General features: G+C 38.8%; 2 protein-coding genes across 2 annotated transcripts in view; one reads left to right on the forward strand and one right to left on the reverse strand.

The window, feature by feature from the left end:
* Positions 1-3,180: 3,180 nt before the first annotated feature.
* On the reverse strand, positions 3,181-5,157 carry snai2 (snail family zinc finger 2). Its single transcript, XM_044134423.1, has 3 exons — positions 4,902-5,157; positions 4,205-4,726; positions 3,181-4,009 (listed from the first exon to the last, which is right to left on the reverse strand). Exons 1-3 carry the CDS (start codon positions 4,978-4,980, stop codon positions 3,828-3,830), a joined length of 783 nt encoding a protein of 260 aa, XP_043990358.1. The 5' UTR covers positions 4,981-5,157; the 3' UTR covers positions 3,181-3,827.
* A 7,180-nt stretch (positions 5,158-12,337) lies between these two features.
* sntg1 (syntrophin, gamma 1) overlaps positions 12,338-15,761 on the forward strand; it is a 61,754-nt gene continuing 58,330 nt past the window's right edge. The window contains exon 1 of the mRNA XM_044133934.1: positions 12,338-12,753. The gene's annotated coding sequence lies outside the window, so the exon portion shown is untranslated. The remainder of the gene's footprint in view (positions 12,754-15,761) is intronic.

Here is a 15,761-nt window from a genome sequence, read left to right on the forward strand (position 1 = left end):
TGAGACCCCTGCTCCAGGGGAAAACAATTTAATTAACTTGTTGCTTTCATTTTCACTACATGGTATAGTGACATATCACTAAATGCACTCAGTAGCCACTTTATTAGTTGCAGATTGGTAGTATTGGGTCAGTGGTTCATTTTGCCTTAAGAGCAACTTTAATTCTTTGTGGAGCAGATTCAACAAAGTGCTGAAAACATTTCACAGCGATCTGGGTCCACAGTGACATAACAGCTTAGTTGCATTGTTGCACATCAATGATGCAAAAGTCCTATACCACCACATCCTCAATATGCCCTATTAGAGTGAGGTCTGGTGGCTTCTTTGTGGTGTTAAAAAAAAACTTTTTGAGATGACTTGTTCATTATGACAGGGTGCATTATCCTGTCAGGATCAGAGTCTAGATTCATTTATTGTATTCAAATGTCTGCCATTTGAGTGAATGGGTAGAATTACTATCAAAACTGAAGACGACTGTGGTCAGTGTTTAATCTTAAGTTTAAAGTAATTAATTATTTCATTTTTATGTTTTTCAGTTTAGAAAAAGTTAGGATTGATTTCACTGTTTCACTTATGCTCAACTGACTCTGACAGGCTCAAAGTGTATAAAGACAAAATGACCCATACCATCATATCACACCCACCGGTCTTGCATGTTAATTCATGGCATTTTGGATCCATCTGTGTTTAAACCAAATCCTTACCCTGCTATCTGCATGTTGCAGCTAAAATCAAGATTCATCTGTATTATTCTGAAACTTTGGTCAGCCTTCCTTTGTAGATAGTGGTCTGAAATCTTTCTTATCTGACCTCTCACATCAACATGACATTTTTATGCAAACCCCATCTCACTGGACGTTATCCTTTTTTTCCCCCGTTGTATCTCTGGATGGATAAGAAATAGAAATCCCACATTCATGGTTTCTGAAATACTCCATGCAATGTTCAAAGTCTCCTAATCTGCTCTCTTCCTCATTCTGGTTTCCAGTTTGATCATCAGCAAGTCGTGTTGAACTTTTCTAGATGTTTAAATGCCTTTTCTCGCTGCCATCTGACATGGTGATGAGCTGTTTGTGTTTAAAAGTAATAGAACAGGTGTACCCAATAAAGTGGCAGATCACTACATATTAATCAAATGGTTTTGGAGAAATGATATTCAGTGTTAAGCTTTAGTTGATGATAATGTGAAGAATAAAAGGGTAATTTAAGCAGACTTGTTTGTACATTTATAATAAATGACTCACTTTAAGTCCTAAAACATTTAATGAAGCAGAATGTTAATAAAAAAGCATATATTATTGGGCAGGAGTCTATTCTCTCCTTGCTTTGACAAGTCAGACCATGAGTTTTGAGATTGTGGACAATTAATTTGTCTGCTGGGACAAATTGTATCAAGTAATAGATCTGTTTGTTGTGTGACTTGTGAGTTGGACACAACTCATGCAGAGATACACTCAGACCTAATGAGACTGTTTGTAAGATGAACATCTCAGATGCTTTTTTTGGTCTCTTTTAATCTTTTCAGGCACTCCATCTGTCAAATTTGCTTAAATCCAATCAATCTATTTATTGGGAATTAAATTTGCATGCCTTTTCACCATACCTCCACTCAGATTCCCCTGTTTCTAATCTAATTGCATAAACACCCACAGGGCATCTCCTCTACCTGCATTTGGCATCATAAAGATTTTAGCACAACAACACAACTATTAGCAGTCCTCGCAATCTGGCAAATATTTGCTCTCACTTTGTGCAGCACATCCCCCAATAGCTGCGTTCTTTAAAACAGTTGGTTCTTACTCCTTCTCCCCCCGCTACCTCATCCCGCTATACAGTCAAAGCTGCTAAATCAAATATTCATGTTTTTAGGTTTAGTGGGGAGGTTTAACACATTGTTGTTATTATCTGAGAAACCAGTCAGGCGGTTAATTATTGCTGTAAAAGGAAAATCGAGCCAGATTATAAAGCTAACAGGCATCATAACATTGAGATTTCTCTTCCTCTCTGTTATGGGTAAGATAAAGTTCTGCCAATGGATGGAGCGATATAAAACCCTCCAAAAAGGAGTGAGGACAGAAAGTGTTTGTGAGAGTTTAAAGTGCCCTCTCAATGGTACTTTACTTTTATGATGTGAATAATAGGACCTGCTTGCTTGTGCCATTTGCAGATTAGGTCACAGTCGGGGTTTCTGCTGTATCAGTAGGGTTATTGGTGTGGGTTTTAGTCCTGCTCGCTGCACCTGCTTTCCAAGCAAGGTTGGAGAGCCCCCGAAGCCAGCAGGTCCAATCAGAGGCGAGCACCTGGAATAGCTTGATGCTGACTCAAAGAGGAGAGAGAGAGAGAGAGAATATACCTGCAGGGTGGTTCAGCCTTTTCGCAGCTCAAAAACAAGTGTCTTGTTTGTCAAATCCCATCTTTTGGGTCAGCTGCTTTTGGGCATTAATGGAAAAAGGAACACACTCTGGTGTTTGTTAGACAGAGCTCGGCTTTGACTGTATACCTCAAGGCGTTGCGCTTTTTGTAGTCTAATCTTTTTCTGCTGCAAGATAGCGTATGGTAACAAAATGTAGCCAGAGGAAATCTATTTAATCCTCCATAACAAGCAGCCCAGAACCCAAGGAGATCGTTAGAGCAAATGCAAATTTGATGCTTCTGTAAAAAATTATTACAGTCTTGAAGTTGGAATACCCCAGCTCCCTGAAGTGATTGAGCTTTAAGATATAAAGAAAAATTTTCTTCAATGTAGCTTAAGTTGTACTTTTATGGCAAACGTTTTAACTTTATAGTACCTTCACTTTCAACTGAGCAAATCTTTGGACAAAGATAGAGTCAAAGACCCTCAAGAGGGTATAGCAAGTGAGTGGAGATCAATATAGCTAGTATGTGTTAAATTTCAAGGTTGTTTGATGTCTGGACAGGTTCACAAGGAACAGGTTCAGGCCTGACACAGAGCTGAGTCACCCCACTCCTCATTTTTTAACAACTCCATAACAAGAGATGGCGCAAGCTACTGGTAGATTAAGTATCATTTACGTTTTTATTCCTCTTTTCTTCTGTGCGTGCTTCTTCTCCGTTTGAAGTGTGTGACAATCAGTAAATCCAGCTGAGTCCTTCCTGCTTGAAAGAGCTGCTGACGGAGAGCCTCAGAGATGAAAAGCAACTCAGAGGATGCCAAAGGAATTATACAAAAACGTCATTTATTTTTAAAAGTGTCATAAAAAATATGAAAATATCAAAATCATTCAGCATCACAGCTTTCACTGCTACTGTACAATCATCTCAGTCACACTTACATTCAATATATAAAAAAATATATAAAAAAGGCACCCTTTTGCGGAAAAATACATAACATTGCAGAGTAAAAATGAGGCACTTGTTCTGCTATATTTGAGTGCTGGCAAACTGTTTCTACAGAGTGTGCAAAAGTTAATGATAATCTCGCTACATTTAAGTTTAGTCTACAATAAATACTGCCAATCAAAGACAGATTTTGGTTAAAGCTTGTAGAAAAAGGTTGGTACAAACACTGAAGATAACATTGTGAAGGCCTGAAAAACTTTCTGAGCAAGCAGAAAGTGCTTGAATAGCACAGGTACGTTAGTATGCCATTCGATAAAAGCTCAACACTGATTGCAATCAGGAACACTGATTGAAGAAAAAAGAACAACATGTGATCGCTGAGCTACTTCTCAGTTTGAAATGAAATGGACCGCCTGCAGGACAAAATAAGTCTGCATGTTATGTGTTATTTGGTGTAGCTCCCTGACATCTTTTATGCAGCTTTGGAGGGGAAAAAAGAACAAAAGGCACAGAAATGTATTCCCAGTTCAATGGGCTGTACAACAGCCAGATTCCTCATGCTTGTGCAGAAGAGACATCCTGGAGAAGGTTTTGGAGCAGTTCTTGCATTGGTATTTTTTCACATCCGAATGGGTCTGTAGGTGAGCCCTGAGGTTGGACCTGTCTGCAAACGCCCGGTTGCAGTGTGGGCAGGAGAAGGGCTTCTCGCCTGTGGAGGCAGAAATGAAAACAAAAGAATCTATGAGGACGCATTAATTTCAAACTTTGAGGTCAGTCAGACAGAACTCGAGGAACTGAAAACACAAACATCTTTGTGTAAGCTCCATAAATCAAACTACATTAACCTAGACTTGCTCCCTCCTTAACCCAAAAGGCCCAAGTTTTTGATTCTCCATCCACTCACCCGTGTGCGTCCTGATGTGTCCCTGGAGCAGCCACGGTCTTGAGAAAGCTTTCCCGCATATCTTGCAAACGCAAGGCAAGGTGTGAGTCCTGATGTGCATTTTAAGAGCTCCCAGACTGACGTACTCCTTCTCGCAGTATTTACAGCTGAAGGATTTCCTTGCCTGGGCGTCGCAGTGCAGCTGCTTGTGCTTAAGCAGTCCAGAGTAGGTGGAGTAGGATTTGCTGCACATACCGCACTGAAACTTCTCCACTTCCACCCCGCTCGGGTCCGTCAGCTTGGGCAGCATTTGTTCGTCTTCATCGCTCCTTGGGCTCTCCGAGCCGCTGTGGTCCTTGGAGGAGGTGTCGGACAGTGACGAGGGGTATCCGGAGATGGGGGACAGGTCGCTGGGCAGCGGGGACAGCGGAAGGCTGCTGGTGGTCCACACGGTGATGGGGCTGTAGGCGGCCGGGCTCAGGATCTCTGGCTGCGGAATGACGGACAGGGGGAGGCCCTTGTAGAAGTGCGGCGTGATGAACACTGGAATAAAGAGCGTGGGGTGAACACTGTTATCTGCCTGAGTGAGGAGCGCAGATTTCAGAGCTGGCATGGCTAGTGGAATTAAGTTAAAAATGAACTTCTGCACAATATATGTACACAATATGTATACAAAACTTTTACAACTTCGTAAAGTCACTCTATAAACAAACTTTACCTGTTGGGCTTTCGAGCTCACTGTAATTTGGCTTCTTTGCGGAGTTTATGTGCTTCTTCACCAGAAAAGAGCGTGGCATCTTGGAAAACAAGAGGACAACTTTTGTCAAACTTTTCTCTCCTTTTTCTCGCACCCGCAAACAGTCTGCGAGCCTTTAAGTTTGTTGCGTAAAGACGGAAATCCTTATTGCTTAAGTCCAGCGGAGTGTCATGGTGCGCCGCTGCGTTCTTGGAAACAGTGCCGCGGGTAGTTGCTGTAAAGAGCTGTAAATACTGCCCCATCAGGTGCATAGGAGGAGCCATCTACTACTATTTACATATACTGGGAGCTCAAACCAATTAAATCTCGCCTGATTTTAGCCTATAGGAGTACATGAATCTAGACTGGGGCAGGCTTACTAAGGTTTATTCCAGCTAAGACAGGTGCTTTCTGCAGAACTTGTTTCATCACTTTGAAAAAAAATTGCTGCCAAGAAACAGTAAGGTGCTCACGAAAGTTTTCTGCTTTGTCATGTGTGATTTTATTATTCTATCCCCTTAAGTCCTACATTTCAGTGGAGAATGAAAAGATAAAGCAGGGGTGCCAAGCAGGAATGGAGGAGAGGGGGGAGAAGTCCTTACCATCACCAAGGGTGGATGATGTCGTTCATTGACAAATCCTATGGTAATCCGCCCTCAGACAATCATTCCCTCATTTATACACAAAAAACAATGTATAAACAGGTAGGGAATGAGGGCTGGACATTGTTTGCAGCAGCCAGTGGGTGAGAACAGTCTTATATACAGAGTACTTTCACTTCAAGAGAAAGGAAAAAAAATTCCAATCAGTTTCAATTCAATATAATTTAATTATTTGGTTAATCATTAGCAATTAAGTCATTGAAATGTACTGCTTTTGGAAACTGACCAACTCAATACATTTTCATTGGCAGACCACCTCAGATGTCAAAGATCTATTTAAGAATGCATTTAAGAAAGGAAATAAAAAACACACTCAGACATTTCTTGAGTGCTTACATTTATTTAATTGATTGTTTTTTTCACTCATGGTGTCTGACTATTGTAGTGTACTGGCCCCCACACCTGTATATTTAGCCCACAAATTAGGAGAAACATATTTTTAAAATCATTGGTTCTAACTTTTGTGGTGGCAAAAAAAAATAAATTAATTAAAAATTCTAACATATGAAATCAGTTAATTTTTGACAGTCTTACCAACAACAACCTCCAGATGATCAGTTTGTTTTGAAATAGTCCAACTTTAGTCCTACAATCAAAGTTGTTGTTTTTTTCCATCTGACATAAGTTTCAAATCAGATACCCAGAAACCCCAACACACACAAGAAAAATGATGACAATTAAATTCTGAGATGAATTTAAGTTTTCAGTTTTGCTTTTCAACCCAAATCTTGTCAAGTGAACCTCATCTGGTCTTAGACTTGAAACTCCCTATACAGACATTTACACACTTAATGACAATTACATAAGAGTAATGTTGCATTATTTTTTACTTTTATTTATTCCAAACAGTAAAATGACCATTGGGTTCATGAGAACCATCAACAGACAAAACATTCCTCAATGGGTCAGTTTGATCTAAGCAGAAAAAAAGTTACATGCAATAAGGCTTTCCTCCTTAAAATGTAAATTTAAATTTCTCTCAAGGTCAGCATGATAATCAAGTTTAGCCCCACTGCTGCTGAACTGGACAAAGATAGGCAAACTTAGCAGTGTACGCCCCCTTGTGTTGGAGTCAGTTCTTCAGAGTAAGGGGACTTCGGGGTGTTTCACAAACAGGTCAGAGTCTTAGGCTGCAATGAAGTTGAAAACTAGCCACAACTTGGACGACTTTGATGGGTTGGGTCAGCAGATATTTATATATAAAAAAACCTCCTTATGTCTGGGCCAACTGTTAAGTTAATTGTGATTTGCTTATCTTATCTAGAAAGCATAATTGCAGATCAAGAATGATTTCCCTCCACTCCTGCTTGGATAAGAAAAGGGAATGGAAGGTTATGAGTGTATAATAACTCCCAGCTACTGTGGCAGATTCAATTCTTTGCATGGTGTGCGATATGGCAAGGAACAATGGCATTTGCAGGCAAACAAGCAGAAAATGTTGTGCACACTTAAGTAAAATGCTTCGAAATCAATACCGCCTAAACTGCAACCAAGAGAAGCAGAGCATGCATGGACAGGTGAAAGATGCCATCTTGCAGTTTTTATGCTTCACCTCTGATCCCCTCAGTCCTGCGGATGCTCTTTTACTGTCAGTGGGAGTTAAAGCAAGCCGCAGCCAGAACTCACATCATATCAAATAATCCTGAAAAGCAGAAGCTGCGGTTCAGGAGCATGAAAATTATTTAAAAGCTCTCTGAATCTTTGGGTTGCAGGAGGTCATAGTGTAAAAAAATGGACCGAATTTAATTGCGATCTTCTGTTTATCTGGTCTAGCACACATAAAAGGGTGCATCTTCCTTCACGTTCCAGTAATTTCAATTTAGACTGATGTTTGTTGTGTTTAATCTTTTGTATTTTCTGTCGTCTATTATTTTTAATCTCTGGACACATTTAAACCAACCACCAACATCAAACTGGTTTAAAGAGCGGAATCACCAGGATGAAAAATGATTCTGTTTTATCTCTTGTGATTAATTTTTCCTCTCTTCTTTTATGAATTGTAATCCAGTTTCTCTGCGTTGAGTTTCAAAGGAGTCTTCCCACATGACTTCTACGCCTACTTTTGTTTTTCTTGAATCTTTCTAAATATATGTAACTATATACAAAGTGCTTCTGACAACATTGATATATATTTTGTAGTGCCTGGAAAAGTATTCCAACCTCTTGAACTTTTTGAATTTTATCATATTATGAGTTCAAACTTACATACATTTAAATAGGATTTTTTTTTATATGATGCACGACTGTGAAGTAGAAGAAAAAAATTGGAAGTGTGGCAGATTTGTGCTGAATCAATACTTCGTAGAACCACATTTACCTGCAACTGCAGCTTTATGTAATTTGAAGACTATCTCTTTCAAGTGTTGCACATCTATACAAAAATCTTGTACATTTTTCTATGTGAAATAGCTAAGAAAACAAGGTTTACACTGAATGGAGAGCATATGTGAAAAGCAAGTTTAAAATTTTGCTACAGGTTCCAAAGCAGATTTAGTTCTGGACTTTGACTGGGTCATTCTGACACAGAAACATGCTATTCTTTTGCAGCAGTGACCGTATTCTTTGGAACATAGTACAAGTGGAAGATTTGCTCTGTCATTTTTCCTGTGTACCCTGCATGAATTGTATCAACCTGCTGGCAGGTCTTTGTGTGGCTTTCTTTTGACCATAATGTTCTTTATGACAACCTTCCATGATAGCAAGATTTGTGAAATGCCCAACTTACATCAGTCCTGAATAGTTTGTCCACCCTTTCTATTGTCATTCAGTCTTTACATATTGCTGTATTTTGTTGCATCAAGTTGTGTTTAAATAAAGTCCATAAGTAGACTCTTTATTTTAGGTCCAGATATATTGGGGATGTTGAAACATGATAGCATGACTCAGAGATATGCTTACTCTATTAATATATTAAAAATAGCCTGTTTGAAACAGCAGCTATTAATAGTGGGAAACCTGTTTGGTGAGGTAAGCGTCACAGAGGGCATACAGTTATTATCCCTAATCACATCATCATTGCCCCTGACGTAGATGACCTCAAGAACAGCTGTTAGGGACAATACAATACAAATCAATCTACTGCAACAGTGTTAAAACTTAATTAACATGCCTTAATTAAGAGATTGTTGCCTGAGACATACGCCTCCATTTATAATTAGCTGTACTATGATGGCTGGCTCAGGTTGATGAGCAACTTTTAAACATCCGATGATCTGACATGTTGAAACAACAAGACATTACGAGATGACAGTGTGGGAAATGAAAAGCACCTGGTCACTGTGCTCAGCTGCTCACAGGGCCTCACGGCGAGCTCAGATGCTATATTGGGAGACTGGATAGATGCACATTGTATGTGAATGTGCGTGCGTGTATGTGTTCAGTGACAATGATGGCACAAAATGAGTCAGGAGTGTCAGACTCTGCAACACTCTGAAATCCACCCATGCTTTTTCTTTATACCATACAGGAGAGTTTCGCCTCTTACATGCTACCACTTGAACCTTGAGAGTCATGTATTGATGACATCAAAGTGAATTGATTTGCTTTGGATTGTCTATAAGCAGGATGACATCATACCCTAAAGATAACCCAAACAAACTTTCCTATTTATATCACCTTACGGTCTGTCCTTACTCAACTTTGTTAGGCTTGACCTTGATGTCAAATAATTTTATTTCACCTCAAATTAAAGGATGAATGCTAATGGCTAGATCTGCTTCTCGGTAAAAGAGAAGCAAAATGTGACTGGCAAAGTAAATTTATGAACCTACTTATATTTTTATATCCATGCCCTTGCCCTCAAGCTAATTTGATCCTGTCAGTCCTTCATTTATGCAGCTAGAGAGAGAAAATCCCAACCTGTCTTCCTCACTCTCGTCCACTGCCCTTAATTTGAATGTCTAAATCTTAAATTGGTTCACACTAAATCTGAATCCCATTTCCTAGGGTTCCTGCAGCCCTACCCCTCTCTGTCGGCTGTGTGTCATTTAAACACTGATCAATCCTACAGCAGGTGTTAAATGTTGGTGTTTATGTAAGAATCACATAAAATACAAATAATGTTTTCCAAAAATCTTTATGATTATCAATATTCTTTTAGCCCTTGTTTGGCTTCCGGATCAAAAGTGACCCATTACCATGTTTAGCTGTAGAAAAAATACCCTAAACTATTTTTTTCTGACTTGAAATTTTATGACTTTTTCTAAATCGACCCAGTCATCAGCAAAAGTGATAATTTGTTTTTGTTTATATTTCCATGTGGACTGCACACCACTAGGGTACAAGGATAGTCTTTGTATTTGAAACGTAATCAATTGCAAATTTATTGACGGAATCTGACTTGATGTTGTGTTTTTATTGTTGATTCTATGTTGGATTGTGTTTTTGTGTTTGATTTGATGTAAAGCACTTTGAAATGCCTTGCTGCTGAAATGTGCTATACAAATAAAATTTGATTTGATTTTGATATATGGGTCATTTCTTACCCGCGAATTAAAAAAGCATTTAAACACCAGAAAAAGAGTTCAAACTCTCTCTAATACATATACACACATACCACCCCACACACACACCTGCACCGCCCCGAACCCCCACCCCCACATATACACACAGACATATACACACATATATTAAAGAAACTGGACTGATGTACAAATTTAACTTGCATTTGACCTGTACCTGCACACTCAATCTGCTGCTAACTTCTCACATCACACAAGTTCCCAAACGCAACAAAAAACAATCTCAGACATAATAAAACCAAATTAGCTATAGAGGATATGGAGGTACGCTGAATCTACTGTTAGTTGGTTCCTTGCTGATGCCATGTAGACGTTTCACTGCCCAACAGGTGCTACATTGTATGTTTGTACATACTGTGCTTCATGGAACGTTCAGCATAAGAAGTTGAACATCTTATGTTGAACAAATTCTTGTGCTGAAGATGTTCAACGTAGGAGGGTCTTCATGCTATACAGATTTTCTTGAACATCTTGTGTTGAACATTTTGTGTTCAATGTGGGATTTTCTTCATCTTATGTTCAACGTCGGGTAGGAAGGATAGGATGATCTTCGTCTTATGTTGAAAATGTTCATCATGAAAGCCTCTTTGTAAGATGAAGAACATCTCCACCTCATGGGGATGTTCTTCATTTTATATTCAATGTGGGGTGGGAAGGATAGGATGACCTTCGGCTTATATTGATAAGTTCAATACCTTATGTTGAACAGAAGATGTCCTTCGTCTTGTGTTGAGGACGTTCAGCATAAGAACATCTGCATGAGATGAACATCATCCTGTCAAGATTTTCTTCATCTTATATTCAATACCTTATGTTGAGCAGAAGATGTTCTTCATTTTGTGTTGAAAATCTCATATAAGTATGAGACACAACTAAGAGCTGATGTTAAATTAGTCACAAAATCAAGCTACATTTTGTTTTATTGTATTATGAGAGGTATTTTTATAATTCACTTCCTAAAAATATGAAGGAATGAACATTTTGACAAAAAAAGTTCCAAATTGTTGACTTTTTGTTCCCTTTCAGTATAATTAATTCAGAATTAATAACTTCACATTTATATAATTACAATAATAAAACTTTAGTGTGTAAAAGAAAACTGCTATAACACTTGGTTTGAGGTAAAAAAAAAAGTGTAATACTGTTGATCGTCTTTTTGTATTGTGTAACAAAAATATATGATAAAAATGAATTAAATTGAGTTGAATTGATAATAGATTGTTTAATCATGCAAAATAGATTTTGGATTTAAAATTTAGTTAATTTGCTTTATTTTGGGGCTTTTGTTATCGCACGATCCTCATGTTAGGATCGCACGAGGGTTAAGCAAATGATATGAGATGGAAATTTGTTTATTTTTTGGTCATCAGTGCTTTTAACCTTGGAAAAAGCTATCATTTTCCCCAGTCTCTTTTCTATTCTTTAATCATGAGTACAGACCTTATTAGGCAAGTGAGGCCTGCAGTGCAGTCCAGAGTTATTTGGCTGGATTGTCAGTTCTGGGAAGATTTCTCCATTTATGGGTCATTTCTCTCTGTATTTTGTTTTAGATTAAAACAAAAGTTCCTTTTAGTCAACTTCATGTTGTTGGACAGGAACTATAAATTTCATTTCTAGATTCTATGTATATATATTTGGAATATTGAATTTTGGATTAATATTCAATAACAAAGATATTTTTACTGTATTTTACTGTATTAGCATATAAACATAACTTAGTCAGCACATATTTTTTTAATATGTTGAATCCTGTATGTAAATAGCACAGCAGTTTCAGAAATTTACTGTGTCCACTTTTTCCTAGTTTTTTTCACTATTAAACTGATATTTTAGTTTTTTTCTCCTATACAGAAAGGATTAGGACGCTCTCCCCCTTAGAAACAAAAGAATCAGAGTTAAAAATAATGGGAAAGAGGTTAAATGGGATACAGCCGAGGATAAACTTAGACTACTTGATTCAGTCTTACATTTACTACCACTTTATTTCCAATTTGGACACCCTAACCCTTCCATATGTAGGCTTGAGGGCTAAGAGACAAGGGGCATGGGATTCAGCCTAAATTACAGGTAGAAGGCAAACACTCCCAGAAAAGCACTGCAGAGCATGTTAGTGTATAAATAAGGCTGTGCGGAATAATGCGTGCCAGGGCGGCGGAAAAAAAGCATAGAAAAAAGTGGAGTCATGTAATATTGATGCTTTCAGAGTTGTGCAGGTGCCTTTGGGTAAACGCAGGCGCGCGCTGAACACGCCGCATGTGATTTCCAGCTTCAGTCATGTTGGCAGCACGATGCGCGGCGGAGACGGGAGCGGGGCTGTGAAACAGGACCCTCTGCCAGGGATGTCGACGAGCCGGATTCCCTGAAACCTCCGCCAACCCGGGATACAGCCTTTATACGGACTGATATGTGTTTTCCTGCGCGAGTGCGGGCTGCTTCTGCGTTTTTTTTTATTTTATTGTTTTCTCTTTTTTCCCTTCTCCTCCTCCTGCACGCAGTATATAGTGGACCTGGATGCCGTGTGGGCGATGCAGTCACAAGGGATATATTGTGATTTGGCGGAGATGTGTTAACCATCATTGCATTGATTAAAAACAAGTAAAGGAGGTAACGAGGGATCTAATAAGAGATCGCCACCTGTTACCAGAAAATCAGGTAAGCCTCACAAACCCACTGTCGCTTTTAACATTTACACAACCTTATAATAATTCACAGTAAGCAGCACGTAGTTCATTATAATTCTCCCAAAGATTCATGAAATGAAGCGTGAATTTATTTGCACTGTACTTTTTAAAAGGTGAAATGCACCGTAATGTTGCGCACCAAAGATTTATGTACCTACCCATCACCTTTGTGATCCAAAGGGTAATAAAGCATACCCACGTTTAATAGTTGGATTTGTGTGGTGCGCTGAATGGAAACATCCCAATAAAACGGATTAAAAAATATATATTTGATTAAGTGGAAGATACGTGGGCTTGCACAAACCTTTTCATTGCATCAGTGCAGGTATATATACAAGCAGCAACCGCAGTTCCTCAAGCCAGTGCAGTGGCAGCAGACCTCTTCCATCCACACAGCTATTCAGCAGTGTTCAAGTAGCCTGCTCTCTCTGTGCTGGATGCCAATCCAAGACAACATCCCCACTTGGGGGTGGACACGGTTGGGAGGGGGAGTGGGGTGAAGAAGAATAAGCCAATTTTTATAGCTGTTCACAAATCATTCGTCAGTGCTGTTCCTCCTTTTCTCGATCCTTCCCTGCTTGGAAGAAGCATCAAGGCAATGTCCATCTGTGGAGGGGTTTCAGACAGCAACTGCTGCTGGCCCACTGTGCATTGTTAGCTGTTCAAAAAAAAAAAAGGAAAAAAGAGAACTTCTAAATCAGACCATTTGTTTTGCTTCCCTTATGGTGTCACAAAATTATTCATAGCCCTTTAACTTTCTCACATATTATCATGTTACAGCCCTCGACTTCAGTGTCTCATTAGGGTTTTATCTGATAGAGCATTACATTTAAGTGGAGGTAACATGATATATATATTTTTTGGGAATACAAATTTTAAAAGTGTGGCTTGCATTTGCATTCTACCCTACACTTTGTGCTGCAAGTCTTTTGGTTAATGCTTCCCACCAGGTTTGCACATCTAGAGATAGAAATCTTTCCATATTTGTCTTTGCAAATTAGCTCAGATTTAGACAGAATGGAGGAAGATAATCTGTGAACAGCAGTTTTCAAATCCTGCCACTAATTTTCAATTGGAATCAAGTTTGGACTGTTTCTTGACCATGCAAACACAGATATGTTTTGATCTTAACTATGCTATGATCGTATTCGTAAAATACGATCAGATTCTGATTGTATTTTAACATTGTTGTCCTGCAAAGAGGTCAACTTAGTCTCTTTTGCTGCAATTTGGAGTTTTTATTCCAGGACTGTCCTGTATTTAGCTCCATCCATCTTCCCATCAAACTTGAGCATGCAGTTTCCCTGGCAGCTAAAGAAAAGCGTCCCGTCAGCGCTGTCTTCAAGACCTAAACCATGACAGTGTTTGTTCACCAAAGCTTTAAATCCTTCACAAAGGGGAACTGCATTGGCTTCTTCAGATAATTAGTTGCACTGGCTTTTATTTAGGGATATCAGAGTAACGGAGCCAAATCAAAAGCAATGTGGCTGCTACACTCTTCAGATTTTGTTTCTTGCTGTAAAACCTTTTTATAACATGTTTCATTTTCCGTCCACTTCTCAATTATAGTCTAGTTCGTGTTGGTCTATCACATGAAATATCAATAAAATGCACTGAAGTTTGTAGTTTTAAAATGCAAAGTTAAATGGCTCGATTGATCTAAATATTTTTGCAAGACACTGCACAACAGACTGCTCTCAGAGTTAGCATGTATTTGTTTGGTACTGGTAAAGGAGAGCCTGAAACCAAGTACTGCTCAGTGTGTCTAGGTTGGACCTACCCTGAAAAAATGTGTTCAGAGATCGGGGCCATTTGGGTTTGATGTGCTTCCAGGACCCATCCACTGTCTAAGTATAGATACTAATTTGTCACTGACAGTTTTATTTCATAACCCCCGTTATCTTTTTTCTGCTTATATCCAAATTCAAAGAGCATTTTGACCAAATGACAGGGCTGCACTGTCTCAAGATGGAAAAGAAAAAAGATAAAGGAAACAGGTGAAAAGGTTGTCACTCTTGCCTGAGCTGCACATCAGGTCATAAGACAACCTGGCTAATCAGCTAATCATTCTCTAATATATAAGCCGGATCAGTAGTCCGAAAGCCTCACTTAAAGCAGGGAATGAGTGCATTGACATTAATTTTGTATGTTAACACATTCAAAGTGCTGTTGCACCACCCCAGCAACACCTAGTCACTTGATATGTAATCGAGCTGCTCTAAGTATTCCAGAGTTACTCTTTTTTCCTTTGAATAAAGCATAAGTGACCTTTTTAATGCCACATGTCCTGTTCTCAGAATTATTTTGATCTTAAAAGTCAGCACTGTACTGAATAATGTAGCATGAAATAACTTTCGTTTTGACCTTTCGCCTCCGGATTTTGTTTGCTTTCTTTCTCACGTTAGCAGGCCAGCTGATTTTTAATAATGAAGTCTTATTTTAGCAACTCTTCTCAAAACAATAAAATAATATTTTTATATTATTTTACATTTCAAGCTGCTATTAGGTTGTTGTACCATACTCCCTACGTGAAAGCTGTCTGGTGATTTGTACACAAGAGATCATAAAGGTTAACTATTCTATTTCTTCATCATAAGGTTCAAGGCTGAATGCGGATTAAATCAAAGTTCTGAATGGGAAACAGTTTATGTCCTGCAAGATATAAACTGCAGGACATAAACTGTCCTGCAGTTTATGCAGGACATATTTTGCAAAATATGAATTTGCAAAACAGCAGCCAGTGGGTAGTTTGCTTTCACTAAGATGAAATGATGTGGGTAAATGTTTTAAATCTCTGAATCTCTTAGGGAAGAAAAACTCAATCTATTCTCTGACTCCCTATAGCTCATTAGCTGGATAATATGATGCAGCTACACTAGGTTTGGTTTGCACAGAATGAATGGGTCCCCATGTGCCAGTGTCATCAGTATTGAACACTCAGAAAGCTTTCCTATATTCTAAGAAGCTGGATCAGACAGA

Source organism: Gambusia affinis, linkage group LG12 (assembly GCF_019740435.1).
Source record: "Gambusia affinis linkage group LG12, SWU_Gaff_1.0, whole genome shotgun sequence".
Taxonomy (NCBI): Eukaryota; Metazoa; Chordata; class Actinopteri; order Cyprinodontiformes; family Poeciliidae; genus Gambusia; species Gambusia affinis.

What these genes read in the sequence shown, in the direction of transcription:
- snai2 (XM_044134423.1), bottom strand. Translation starts at nt 4,980, where the DNA reads ATGCCACGCTCTTTTCTGGTGAAGAAGCACATAAACTCCGCAAAGAAG. An exon ending in TGAGCTCGAAAGCCCAACAG is followed by an intron (nt 4,727 to 4,901) that starts GTAAAGTTTGTT and finishes TCTTTATTCCAG; the next exon opens with TGTTCATCACGCCGCACTTC. An exon ending in ACACATCAGGACGCACACGG is followed by an intron (nt 4,010 to 4,204) that starts GTGAGTGGATGG and finishes CTGCCTCCACAG; the next exon opens with GCGAGAAGCCCTTCTCCTGC.